Source organism: Schistocerca americana, chromosome X (assembly GCF_021461395.2).
Source record: "Schistocerca americana isolate TAMUIC-IGC-003095 chromosome X, iqSchAmer2.1, whole genome shotgun sequence".
Classification (NCBI taxonomy): Eukaryota; Metazoa; Arthropoda; class Insecta; order Orthoptera; family Acrididae; genus Schistocerca; species Schistocerca americana.
In genome coordinates, this window is record NC_060130.1 from 353,416,872 (window position 1) to 353,432,187 (window position 15,316).

General features: G+C 36.8%; 1 protein-coding gene across 1 annotated transcript in view; it reads right to left on the reverse strand.

Moving 5' to 3' along the window:
- Positions 1-6,612: 6,612 nt before the first annotated feature.
- Positions 6,613-15,316, reverse strand: part of LOC124556568 (endosome/lysosome-associated apoptosis and autophagy regulator family member 2-like) — a 240,393-nt gene continuing 231,689 nt past the window's right edge. The window contains exons 16-17 of the mRNA XM_047130523.1: positions 10,882-10,972; positions 6,613-7,220 (exon numbers count right to left, since the gene is read on the reverse strand). Coding sequence (XP_046986479.1) covers positions 10,928-10,972 — 45 coding nt within the window. The 3' untranslated portion in view covers positions 6,613-7,220; positions 10,882-10,927. The remainder of the gene's footprint in view (positions 7,221-10,881; positions 10,973-15,316) is intronic.

A 15,316-nucleotide genomic window follows, 5' to 3' on the forward strand; every position in this document is an offset into this window, starting at 1 on the left:
GGTTTCTACAGCCTGATCACTGTGGGGTGATGTCTAAAAAAAAATATTGAGCACACATACATTGGGATTTCTATTTCAACATTTTGATAGGATATGGCTTGGCTGGCTATGGGTGGCACAGCACTGCTGGCTGTGTACTGATGAGTGTGGAAGGTGTACAATTGTGCCAAGACTGCCTTGGACACAAGAGTCCATTTGCACCAACCCGATGCAAGTACAGGAACAACTTTGGATTTATGTATGTGTGAAAAAAAGTGAAATCTAATCTTGAGTGCTGCTTGTAAAAAGACTAACAGGACATCTGTTTATAATGGTCATTCTGACTGATTCACCACCCACAGAATTACCACATGAGCTTTGGTATAGTTAAAAATGTGAAAAAATTGGTATTACTTGACATTGTGTGAATGATGAGCATGGTGCTACTTTATGTACTATATAAATGAGTTTGTTAAGAGATTGGAAAATGAATGCAAAGTTTTTTGTATGTTTTATCATAAGTAATTATTTAAAATTGTTATGAAAAATTGAATAGTTGTCAGGATGAAAGTATCTGCACTGAATCAAGCAATAGTCATGTGACCGAAACTTTAAATAAACACATGGGGCAAAGCTCGTGGTCTTTTGCCTGTTTTTTTGCCTCTGGAATGTTGGTGAGGTATTTTGTCTGGAGCTAGTATTGCTATGTGTGGTGGGTACACCACAAATATTATTTTCATATACCATAACTTGTACATTGTGATTTAGCGCATGCTGCTGGGGATAATGCTCTATCTGCAGAAAGTAATACCAAAATTTTCAATGGTGAATGACACTGCTATTTTATACAATGAGTTATTTGTTTGTGGTGACCATTCACATACATTGTGCTTATCTAACAAATAACTAAAAGGGATTTATATAAAACTTAAAATTAATCTGTTTTGATCAATGTTGTTATCCTTCAGGATTTTGAGCAACAGATCCCACCTCAGTAAATGTTTTATTAAGTTTTTTGCTAATATCTCACTGCTAATATAAGGCTTTGGTATTAACATTATAACATTGTGTTGTTGGGCTGAAGAGTGATGGTATACACCCACCCCCTATTGATGTTAGTGATTCACACCATAAGTTAATGACTTAACATTGTCTATACCCTGGGGAATTGATGAAAAATCCTAGGATCATTTTCAGATATACCACAGGAGCAGGAGCTTATTTTGAGAGGGATAGAGTTTTATATAAAATTTTTAGTTGTTTTGAGACGTGGCTTGGCTAAATATAATGGGAATTCAAGGTGCCCAAGCTAAATACAGGAGAATCTGAGGGAAAGAAGCATTATAGTGAGGGTTCTTACAGAGCATTATTCAGATTTTAAAGTTTCCATTAATGCACTGATATACTGTAAAAACTCTCCTTAATGCTGACACCACTCACATAAATTGAGTAATAGTCAGAGGAAAGATGTCCGCTGCTGTATAATGAGTGCACTGGTAATGCTTAATTCAGTAGGAGATATAATGGACCTATTTGTGGAAAAGCTTAAGTGAACCAAATTTAAGAAAAATAAATGTTGATGGTGTTGAGACAGCACCTTCAACATTTGTCCTCAAATAACAGCCACAGTCTCCAGCCATGTCATCATATGACAAAATGGGATGAAGAAAAATATGTTTGACTTATAAAGAGAGTGTTATTTGTGTCAAAGGAAAAGTCTGTCAAGGAAACTGGTCAATTATGAGAGAGAATTTCTGGACAGGCTTACCTTCAGGAGGCAAAATGGGATGTAATGACTCAGGAAGAAGCCATACCAACAACAGGTAAAATGGTGAAAGATCAAACAAGATTTTCACAAAACAAAGTACCCTCAAAGTGGAAGGTAAATGGCCAGAGGTCAGAAACCATCCCATGTAAGGAACTTTTATTTTGTGTCTAAAATATTCTTCCATGCACATTATAGAGTTATAGGCTTATTCTTGTGTATTGTTTATATGAGAATGACTAAAGAAGTTAAAGAGTGACTGATGAATAGATCTACATGTGCACACATTAAGCATAATATTTCTTGGTGCAATAGCAATTTATTTGATTCACAGAAAGATGAGCAGTTAGGCTGAGTAACATACGCTGATAGTTTTTATTACATTAAGGGAAATGTGACTAGGGTACACTCACAATGATATGCAGTGACTGATAGACAGAGCTGAATATACATAATTTTACTGTATGTTTATGATAAACAGTAATATTGTAGATCAGTTTTTTGGTAATTCATAAATGTACATTCAAGGAATATTGGCACAGAAGTCGCTGGCTACTTTTGTGCATGTGTATTTTAGAAACTTATGTATGGGATTAAATTTGTTCAGTATGAGTTACTCACATAAAACCACATTCAGTCTGTATTTAATGCAGATTAATTTTCACTTTTTCTTACATTTCATGTTTTGTCCTGACCTCACAAGCAATAATCCAAGAGTACGTTTGCAATATGAGTTTCCTTTTCTATTGTTCATCTGTGTAACATTTATTTCATATTCTGCAAAGAATATCAAGTGTGTCACTGAATCATTCACTTATGTTGTGGTTGGAGTCAGTACATGTAGACATGAAAATATATAAGAAAATAATCCTGTCACATGAATGTAATCCTTTTTTTAAAAATTTGCATTAGAAGAATAGAAGAATGTGTAGTGTTTTGGAGGGTGTCTGCAGTAATGATTGTTTGTTTGTATACATAACTGCTTTTTTATCTTTGTGATATTGTGAATGTAATGTACAGAAAAAATTGTATTTCTTATGAATTACTTAATACCAGTGTGTTTGCATTTTCAAAATGTGTGAAGATTAATGATCATTCATCTTTAGTTCTTAAAGTACCATAGTAACATTTTTATGTGTTTTTTGTTACTCATTGTTTTTGCATGAATTTGATGATGACAGTTTTTGTCCTACTCTGGGCATGTCTCTGGCATTATTGTATTATTGTGTTTTGCATATAATATGCAGATTTGTATATGGCATGTTATTCATGACTGATACTCACCTCTGTAACTTAGATCACTAACACATGCCTGTGCAGAGGTGCTTGACTCTGATGTGTAGCCTGTCTGAATCTTGGTAGTGGAAGAAATTTCCAGTACTAGTATTTTGCCAGTGAGGGGAGGAGAAGTGGTGATGCTCCTGTCCTTGTTAAATTCCAAACCTCTCTGCAGTATCTCATGTAGTGAGAGCATATGAAATTCTGATGATATCTGTCTGTTGCTTAAGGAATTTCAGTTTGGTAGCTCCTGTGCAGCTATTTGAGAGGAGAAGGCAATGTGTTGACACTGAGTTTTGCACTCTCCCTTATCTCAACATCATACTACACAAACATGACACCACACCATACATACATTCCTTACAGTCGCATACACTGTAAAAATATTCTTAACACAACTCTTACATCTTTAGAAAGGAACCAGTATGCATGGAGGAAGAAAACCCTTTCTGATCAGCCGACTGAACCTGCTCCTTTAGGTCTTTTAGTCCACAATGTCAATTGAAACTTTCTTTGTTTTCATTACCAATTCTCCCATGTGGTGTTATGCAAGGACACACTCTGTTGAATCCTGAATGACATACTGTGAAAGCATGTACAAACATGCACATTTGAATTACATGTGTTCATTGTAAAGATTCTCAGTTTTCTTATTTGTTAAATAACATGACTAACATGTTTTTACTGAGAGCTCTCATTATGTATTGATTGTGTTAAAAATTTTCTTTGTTTGCATATAATTTGACACATGTATCAGTATACTTCTATGTGCTTTGGCTATATCAATGGGCAATTGTTATGCCTCATTAAATATTAACCTTCAGTCTGGGGTCAAGAAATGACTCTTAAGAAATATACAGGGTGTTACAAAAAGGTACGGCCAAACTTCCAGGAAACATTCCTTACACACAAATAAAGAAAAGATGTTATGTGGACATGTGTCCGGAAATGCTTAATTTCCATGTTAGAGCTCATTTTAGTTTCGTCAGTATGTACTGTACTTCCTCGATTCCCCACCAGTTGGCTCAATTGAAGGAAGGTAATGTTGACTTCGGTGCTTGTGTTGACATGCGACTCATTGCTCTACAGTACTAGCATCAAGCACATCAGTACATAGCATCAACAGGTTAGTGTTCATCACAAATGTGGTTTTGCAGTCAGTGCAATGTTTACAAATGCACAGTTGGCAGATGCCCATTTGATGTATGGATTAGCACGGGGCAATAGCCATGGCGAGGTATGTTTGTATCAAGACAGATTTCCAGAACGAAGGTGTCCCGACAGGAAGACGTTTGAAGCAATTGATCGGCGTCTTATGGAGCATGGAACATTCCAGCCTATGACTCGTGACTGGAGAAGTCCTAGAATGACGAGGACACCTACAATGGATGAGGCAGTTCTTCGTGCAGTTGACGATAACCCTAATGTCAGCATCAGAGAAGTTGCTGCTGTATAAGGTAACATTGATCACGTCACTGTATGGAGAGTGCTACGGGAGAACCAGTTGCTTCCATACTATGTACAGCGTGTGCATGCACTATCAGCAGCTGATTGGCCTCCATGGGTACACTTCTGTGAATGTTTCATCGAACAATGTGTCAATCCTCATTTCAGTGCAAATGTTCTCTTTACGGATTTGGGTTCATTCCAACGTGATCAAATTGTAAATTTTCACAATCGACATGTGTGGGCTGATGAGAATCCACACGCAATTGTGTAATCACGTCATCAACACAGATTTTCTGTGAATGTTTGGGCAGGCATTGTTGGTGATGTCTTGATTGGGCCCCATGTTCTTCCACCTACGCTCAATGGAGCACGTTATCATGATTTCATACGGGATATTCTACCTGTGCTGCTAGAACATGTGCCTTTACAAGTACAACACAACATGTGGTTCATGCACAATGGAGCTCCTGCACATTTCAGTCGAAGTGTTCGTACGCTTCTCAACGACAGATTCGGTGACCGATGGATTGGTAGAGGCGGACCAATTCCATGGCCTCCACGCTCTCCTGACCTCAACCCTCTTGACTTTCATTTTTGGGGGCATTTGAAAGCTCTTGTCTACGCAACCCCGGTACCAAATGTAGAGACTCTTTGTGCTCATATTGTGGACGGCTGTGATACAATACACCATTCTCCAAGGCTGCATTAGCGCATCAGGGATTCCATGCAATGGAGGATGGATGCACGTATCCTCGCTAACTGAGGACATTTTGAACATTTCCTGTAACAAAGTGTTTGAAGTCACGCTTGTACATTCTGCTGCTGTGTGTTTCCATTCCATGATTAATGTGATTTGAAGAGAAGTAATAAAATGAGCTCTAATGTGGAAAGTAAGCATTTCGGGACACATGTCCACATAACATATTTTCCTTCTTTGTGTGTGAGGAATGTTTCCTGAAATTTTGGCCGTACCTTTTTGTAACACCCTGTATGTATGAAAGTGAACTAATAAGTGAATTGAATGTAGGATCTTGTGAGAAGATAACGCAATAATTGAAGGGACCCTCATGCAAGTTTAGCTGGCTGTTCAGTTCAATTTCTCTGGGAAAAATCAATGTGACAGAAAGAAATTACGCAGTGACCACCCTCAGTTGAGGGTCAAGTGTTACAATCAGGACAGATATTTGCTAACTGCTGGATATTCGGTGGCACACCTCCAGGAAAAGGCAATAGCTTACTGCAGTGAACCGTACCCCAGAACATTGTATTACATCCAAGAAAGTCAACAGATCTCATATGTGCTCCTGGATGATCCTATCTCATTGTTGCACTGTGGAATCATTTATTAAATACAGATTTCAAATGTCCTAATAACATTGTTTTTGTCTAAATATATATTTTCAAATTTGCAACTTTATTTGGCCAGACACACTATATCCTTGCAGTAGGCTTATTTTATCCATTGATATCTGATGCTGCTGAACAATGTCAGTGCTACTGAGCCTGCAGCATAAAGAACAAATTTCCTGTGATGTATGTTTAAGAATTTCAACAAACTTGAAATGGCTCTCTGTGAGACCTTCAGTCTTAAGCTTCAAATATTTTTATTGTTAATTTTTGTACTGAAGCTCCTTGATATTTTCTCTCATTTAAATTGTCTGCAAAAATGTTTAATGTTTTTTTCAGTATTGTATGTATTGTAGCACCCATCACTGTTTGAAGACTTAGCCTTTTAGTAGCCAGTCATCTCAAATGAATTTGTTTTAAAACTCTTCACAGTACAGGTGGGCACACAAGACAAACAGTGGTCAAAAGCAATCTTAATTACACCATCTGCCATAGCACAGCAGACTGCTGCAGCTTGACATCATTTGTTACAAATTCATGTTATCTGTGATAGTAAGTCAACTGCCAACATATTTTTCTGTGTAATTATCAATTCAACAATGCAAAAAGTTCTAGGATCTCATGACATTTGATTACAATATGTTGCATCTATAGATGTAGTAAAAATGATAAATCCTCAGAGCTATTGTTATATGTCTGTAAGAAGTGTAATGATTAGTCTACCAGATAGTCACATCATAACAGATTTAATGCCATTTATTTAATTTAAAAAAAAAACAAACTGTAGTGACGAAAACAGTACATTTCTCTGTAACACATTTCTGTGATGTTTTCCAATAGACAACCTTTAAAAAATAGGTCACTTTTTGTAGATTAATATGACACTTGCAAACAAAGAAGATATGTTTGCTACTTATTTTGAAGAGGGTCATCATATTATACTGACCGTGAATACAAATATAAATTTTATATATTCCATTGTCAATGCACATGACAAGTGATAATTGATCTGAATATTACAACAATTCACCGTTACAAATTACAGCATTCCTCTTTGAGGTCCATTTTTGGTAGAAAACAGTTTGCAAATTTAATTAAAAGAAATACATATATATCATAAATCTTATCTTTTAACAAGTGAAACAAAGAAGGTACAGCTCTTCCAATGATTAAATACTATAACATTTCTGTTGCACAAATTGTGTTGTACAATAATTTTAATCCTCTTAGTTCATTTATGTCATTTTTTGAGGGACCTCCAACATTCTTATAAAATGTAAGCTTTTGTCTTAGTAGCTATGGAAGGATATGTTCCACAATGTTCTCTGTGTTGCAGCAGCTCTTTGCTTGTTCATCTTAGCCTGCCACCGTATGAGCTCCAAACTTTACATGTACAGGGAGCCTGAAAAAGAGAACACACACTCTTTCCGCTTTAGAAGGAGGGAAAAAACTTCTATAGTGATCATTTATGACATTGATTATTACCTCTAAATCAGTGTCCAACAATGAAACATGGCAATGAAAATATTGATGTAAAATGGGATTCCAAAAACATTACACTGCTTGCCATTACAATTAAAATACCATAAATAATAAATATTTAAATTTTTAGGTGATCTGAGGGTGCACAAATATTAAATATGTTCCCATATTTTTGAAACAAAAAACTAATAATGATTCCAACAATAATGTAAATGGTTACTAAATGCGCAATGGGCTGTTCATTTGCTCAGATTATTTTTGGTTTCACATTTGGCCCATATTCAATTAAAATTCTGGCATTTGAATTACTTATTAATGTTACTTATCATAGTGTTGTACAGAGCACCAAAGCAAAATTTTGAATTATTTCTGAATTCTCTTGATACAGTTTTATTTAAATTAATTCCCAAGCAAAAACATATAGATGATATATTATTAGAGGATATTAATGTTAACAATTTACAAGATTCCCAAGAAACCAGATGTTTTCACCATCTATGAGAATATTATTACATCTGCTGTTGTAAATGGTCTCATCTCTGACCATCTAGGCCAACTATTAGTGATAAAGGGAGATCTTTGTATTAAACCAATAAAAATTTATGATTACAAAAGAAATCTTTTTTATCAACATTGACAAAATGAGAGAGAGCCTTAGTCATGGAACTTGGCATTTAGTATTAACAGCCCAAAGACTAAATAATAAATGGGATGCCTTCCTAGATACAATACTTTTCATCTAAATAGAAATATTCCTATCAGAAAGATAAATATAAATAAGAATAAGGCACTACAGTCAAGACCCTTTGAATCTGATGATTTTACTAGAGGACTGGAAGAAAAAAATGGAAGACATGTATATGATACAAACAGAGACAAAACACAAAGAGCACAGGGATAAATACAAACAACGTAAGTACCATTCCATAGGCAAGTCACAAGATTGAAGGCTGAAAAGATTAACCAAAAAATACAAAACTGGAACTCAGATTGTATCTCAAATACCTGCAGGTCCATAGTAAATGAAAAAGTCGACAAAATAAAATAAAAAATAGCATCAACATACATATATTTAATAACAATATTGTCACTAATCCTCAGGAGATAAGTGGCATTTTGAATGACAACTTCATAGATATTGTAGAATCTGCCTTTGTACTAGAGATAAAGTACATGTTGGAAATCATGATGAGGTCAAGTCTGAACCTAATTGACTCACTGAAGTTGAACTCAAAGATTTTTTGTACTTTGTCATAGGATGTAAAAACAAAAGAATCTTTGTCTGAGATTGAATTTCTCCATCTTTACTTAAACAATGACAACATAATCTAGCATATCCTTTGATGCATCTAATAAATAGTGTCTTAAAAAAAGAAATGTTTCCTGGTACACTAAAATTAACCATAGTTAAACCTCTCTACAAAATAGGTGATAAACAACTAGTAGAAAATTACAGACCACTTGATTTAACTTCTGTTTTTAGTAAGTTAATTGAAAAAATAATTGTAAAACGTATGTTAGAGCATTATAATAAGCACAAACTCCTGGAAGTTTTACAGCACGATTTTAGGAGTAGTTGCAGAACCATGACAGCAGTACTACAGATTATGCTGAATGTTCTTGACAAAACCAATGAAGGCATGCAGATAGCTGGAGTTTTCATAGATATATCAAAATGCTTTTGATAGGGTTGATCATGAGATTCTCCTGTCAAAATTGGTCAGAGATGGTATCAGTGGAAAACTTCTGCATCTTAATACATCCTACTTGAAAAACAGAGAACAGTATACTGCAGTCACACACAATAAGGGAGAAACATTAAAAAGTTAGACATCAAGGATCAGGAATATTAAATTCAGTGTGCCTCAGAGATTGATATTTAGTCCCTTCCTTTTTATATGCTATGCTAATGACTTCCCAAATGCATTTAAAAATGATACCTTCATTACGCTGTATGCAGATGACACTTCAGGGCTTTGCTGGGGGAAACGATATGCTTAATCTCAGCATAGAACTAAAAAATTTTATAGATAGGGCAAAGTCAAAGTTTGAGAATGACAATCTACAAGTCATCTTACAAAAAACAAATATAATTTCCTTCAATGTTGGTGATTTGTAAAATTATAGGGAAAATCTGCAGTGAGTGCAAATTTTTAGATATGTACACAGACAACAAACTATTATGGAAGCAAGAAATTGGCAATGTGTGTGCAAGACTAACATCTAGCTTATATGTTTCAAGAAGAATAGCTCCATATGTCAAAACCCAAACAATGAGGATGATGTATTTCAGTTTAAGGCATCTCTTTCTTGCATATGGTCCTGTATTATAGGGTGGAGCTTCCAAAACTCATGTAGACAGAGTATTTAAACTGCAAAAAAGAGCTTTGAAAATATTAAGCAAAAACGATGGTAGAACATCATGCAAAGGATTGTTTATAGATTTTAAAATTATGACTATCTGTTCTATTTATATCAAATGACTATCTATTCTATGTATATCAAACAATGGAAAAACCAGGATGGACTGTAACAATATTGTGAGAAGGAAAGATGCTACTCACCATATAGCGGAAATGCTGAGTCATAGATAGGCACAACAAAAAGACTTTCTCAATTAAATCTTTCAGCCATTGGCCTTCGTCAACAATAGACACATCGACAAAGGCCGATGGCTGAAAGATTTAATTGAGAAAGTTTTTTTGTTGTGCTTGTCTGTGACTCAGCATCTCCACTATATGGTGAGTAGAAACTTTCCTTCTCACAATATTATTCTACGTATATCTTTGAAAAAATAGTACTAGCTGTAGAAGATAAGAAATATAGATTTTGTGAGGCAGAAATTCATGAACATAACACTAGACAAGTACAAAATTATCATATGGTAAACAGGAGACAGAAGAAGTCTATACATTAAAGGAGAAAAGTTTTTTAATGCACTATCTTAGGAACTCGAGTTGTTAACCAGTGAAAAATTAAAAAAATATGTAAAATCATGGCTCATTAAGCAGTGCTACTATAGCCCACCATAGAAACTGAAATCTAGTGTATTATTATGTAAAATAATTTATACTTTAGTATCTATTATAAAATAAATTTAGATGGTATACTGTTGTATCTATTGTACTACTATTTGCTATGCAAGTAATTACATGTTTCACGCAAATAAACTACAAAATTAAATTGCAAAATTAATACACTGTGGGCCATTAAAATTAAAACTCCGCAAAGGCTGTATGAAACAAACATCAAATCAGTAAATTACTGCTTGATTCAGTAATATGATTACTTCATTATCATTGTTTTTATGGCCAGGTTACAGCATGATAAAAATTTTGGTCTGATAGTGGGATACGGCTTTAGTTAGTTACTAGTAGACATTTACAGTAGAAGTCACCCTGCATTTGTTAAATGTGTTAAAATGTTAATAAGTGTAGTCTGTATGAACTATAGATCCTAGTATAAACAGTGTGCAAGTAAATCAGAGGATAACAATGGTACATGTCATCCATTTCTGAATAAAGCAAAGCAGACCTCACCATTGTCAAAAGTGAGCATGATGCTATTTCTGTTATACTTACTGTGGTCCCTTAATTGATCAGTTCCAAAGATATTTTAGAGGTTTCTTTACTTTGTCAGTTGAATGGTCTCAAATGATTTGCCAGATTCGCCCTGGAAGAAGAATTAAATTATATCACTGAACACTACATCACAACAGCACAACAGAAACAATAATGAAGATGGGAAGCTTAATCACATTTATTTAAAAATAATAGATCAGAATAAATAAAAAATGCCATGCAAATAATTTAAGATGTAATGGTGATGACTCATCAAATAGTGGAGTCACTTCAGAACTGTAGTGTACACACATGCGTGTGCACGCTCACCCACACACACACACACACACACACACACACACACACACACACATATATCCACATATGCTTACACACACACACACACACACACACACACACACACACACACACACACATGGACGTATACACACTTGCAGGACTACATTGTCCCAAATGATTACACTGTGCCAGTGCTGTATCTTAACTAAGGTGAGGCCATGTGTCAGGTGGAGTGCGTAATGGGATAAGGAAGGCAGAGAGCAGAGAGCAAGAGGGGAGGGGGGGGGTTGGGAAAGGCTGAACAAATGTAGCATCACCAAGCTCATTTTGACCACAAGCAAATGGAGTTGTGCACAATCCATAGTGACATGGAGGAGTGGATTTGGATGGGGGAGGGGGGGAGGGGGGGGGGGGGAAGAATGAGGGATATGGCAGACTGAGTGGGGTTGGGTGTGAGTAAAGGATGAGTGAAGTTAGGGTCATGGAATTGGGATGGAGGTGGGTATAAGGTATGGGTTAGTGGAAATTGAAGCCTTGTGGATTATGGGGTAGACGAAAATTCCCATCTATGCAACGAAGCCCTGGCAGAGGATATGATTAAGTTTGTACAGTCTGGAATGGTACTGGGTGATGAGTGGGGTGCTCCATGGCATCTGGTCCCTGGTTTGGTTGGAGGATTAGAATCATGTGTCAACATGGAAAGTAAGTTCAAGAAATGGTTCAAATGGCTCTGAGCACTATGGGACTTAACTTCCCCTAGAACTTAGAACTACTTAAACTGAATTAACCTAAGGACATCACACACATCCATGCCCAAGGCAGGATTCGAACCTGCGACCATAGCGGTCGCACAGTTCCAGACTGTAGTGCCTAGAACCGCTCGACCAACCCGGCCGGTGGAAGTAAGTCTGTTTGTGGTCTATGTTTAAGGAATAATGCCTGTCTCCAAAGGCCTTAGTAAGACCTTCAGCATAGCAGTAAATGGAGTGCTCATTACTGCAGATGCACAATCTACAGCTGGCCAGACTATGTAGGATAGACTTTTTGTGTGGAAGGAGTTGTTTAGGAAACAGCTAGTACCACGAGAGGGCGAAAATTGTAATTGGATGCTTCTATCAGCCACCAGACTCACCTCCTGATGCAAACCAAACTTTAGAGAAACCATCAGTTTGCTTGTACATAAATTCCCCAATAATGCTGTGATCATCAGTGGAGACTTATGTCACAAAATGATCAATTGAGAAAATTACAGTTTTGTTAGTGATGGGCCAAAAGACATCCTGCAAAACATTACTAAATGCCTTCACTGAAAACAACCTAGAACAGTTGGTTCAGAACCACACTCATGATAGGAAATATAATAGATCCAATGACAATAAACAGACCTGAACTCTCTGAGGATTTTCACATTGAAACTGGAATCAGTGACCATGACACAGGTGTGGCAACAATGAGTAACAAAATACAAAGGACAATAAAACAGACAGAAGGATATATATGTGCAGTAAAGTAGATAAAAAAAGTGGGAGTCTCATAGCTCAATAAATAATTGGAAAATTTTAGCACAGGATAGGAGCATATAGTGGAACTATGGCTCATGCTTAAAAGAATAGTTGCACATGCGTAGCCCATGGGAAGTCCTATCAGAATTTATACAGAACTTGCAGCTGGCCCCTCAAACAAAAAACTGTGCCCAGAAGTTGGAAGAAAGCACAGGTCCCACCCATTTACAACAAGGATGGTAGAAGTGATCCACAAAACTACCATCCAGTGTCCATGATATTAATTTGTTATAGAATCTTACAACATATTCTGAGCTCAAAAATAACGATATATCTTGAACAGAATGACCTCCTCCATGCCAGTCAGCATGGATTCTGAAAACATCAATCACGTGACACCCAACTCGCACTTTTCTCATGGAAATGGAAATGAGCGTTTGGCGTCATTGGCCGGGAGGCCCCTCGCGGGGCAGGTCCGGCCGCCATATCGCAGGTCTTATTACATTCGGCGCCACATTGGGCGACCTGCACGCCGGATGGGGATGAAATGATGATGAACACAACACAACACCCAGTCCCTGAGCGGAGAAAATCTCCGACCCAGCCGGGAATCGAACCCGGGCCCAGAGGACGGCAATCCGTCACGCTGACCACTCAGCTACTGGGGCGGACACTTTTCTCATGAGACGTACTGAAAGCTTTCGATCAAGGCAGTCAGATAGCTGTACTATTTCTTGATGTCCTGAAAGCACTTGAATCAGTACTACATCTATACCAATTATCAAAAGTATAACCATATATTATATCAAGCAAAATTTGTGACTGTATTGGAAATTCTTGGTAGGGACGACACAGCAAGTTATCTCAGATCGAGAGTCATCGACAGATGTAGAAATAATGTTGAGTGGGCATCAGGGAAGTGTGTTTGAACCCTTGCAGACAATATTAATAGTAACCTCAGACGTTCTGCAGATGATGCAGTTATCTATAATGAAGTACTCTCTGAAAGAAGCTGCATAAATATTTAGTCAAATTTTGATAAGATTTTAAAGTGGAGCAAAGATTGGCGGCATGCTTTAAATGTCCACAAATGTAAAATTATACACTGCAAAGAAATAAAAAAAATGTAGTATCCTATGATTATAATATCAGTGAGTTACAGATGGATTTGATGAACTCATAGAAATCCCCTGTTGTAACATTTTGTAAAGATATAAAGTGGAATAATCACATAGGCTCAGATGTGGATACAGCAAGTCATAGACTTCGGTTAATTGGTAGAGTAATGAGGAAATGAAATCAGTCTACAAAGGAGAATGCTTACAAACCACTTGTGTACCTAACCTACCCTAGAATATTGATCAAGTGTGTGAGACCCATGCCAAATATGACTAAAAGGGAATACTGAAAGTATACCGAGAAGGGCAGCACAAATGGCCACAGGTTTGTTTGATCCATGGAAGGGTGTCACAGAGATGCTGAAGAAAGTGAACTGGCAGACTCTTGAAGATAGACATAAACTATCCTTTGAAATCCTACTTACAAAATTTCAAGAACCAGCTTTAAATGATGATTCAAGGAATATACTATAAGCCCTATTTATTGACCCCATGAGGATCATGAGGATGAGATTACATTAATTACAGCATGCATGGAGGTGATTAAACAATCATTCTTCCCATGCTCCATATATGAATGGAATGGGAAAAACCCTGAAACTGGTACAGCAGGACATATTTTCTGAGCGCACTTCACAGTGGTTTGCAGAGCACAAATGGGTGGATGGCAGGTATCAAAATACAGTTACTGTTGATTGTTAGTGCACTAGGTATGAACAGAGGTTTAAATGAGTCACCAGATAGGTGGATGTTAACATCCAAGAAGGTAGCATGCTGGACTGAGGCATACAAGGTGAGGCAGATGGGAGTGAAGGTGTTGAGGTTGTGGAGGAATGAGGAAATAGTGGCTTGTGTAGCTTGGCCCTGGGTACAGATTGTGAAGATGTCATAAACAAACCTGAACCATACAAGGGGCTAGGGAGTTTATGAGGGTAGGAAGGTTTCCTCTAGGTGATCTGAAAACAGGATGGCAGAGAGTGCCCATTGATGTGTGTCTGATTTGTTTGAATATCTTAGCTGCAAAGAAGTAGTAACTATGCATTCACTTTCATCTCCACCATGTATCTTCCACAGTTTGAGGAGATTATCAATCAAAGTATTTGTGAACCACGTAACGTCCAAAAGTGTTGATGATAGAGAAACACCTAAAAATGCCAATGGTAGATGCTGCAGCATACTACCATCTCCTGAAGTCAAATGGGAGAGAATAATTATGCTAACTTTTGGAAAAAGAGAAGCAAAAGGAAGGACTGTCATGACTGGCAGAAAATATAATTTGGTTTTGGTTTGAGATCAACTGAAGCCCAATCTGTTAGCAATGAAAATTATGACATTATGTCTCCTATATAGTTTACTGAGTCCTAAAAAGATCACTCCTATCTCCTGGAAGAACTCACCACTAGACAAGCAAACTTCATGAACAGTCTGAAGACATTTATTGAGTAAAAGTAATAAACTGAAACAAGAAACTTACTTGGCAAAATTGTGTCAAAATAAATAATACTGAAGGTTAGAGACATGGTCCCATCTTGGCTG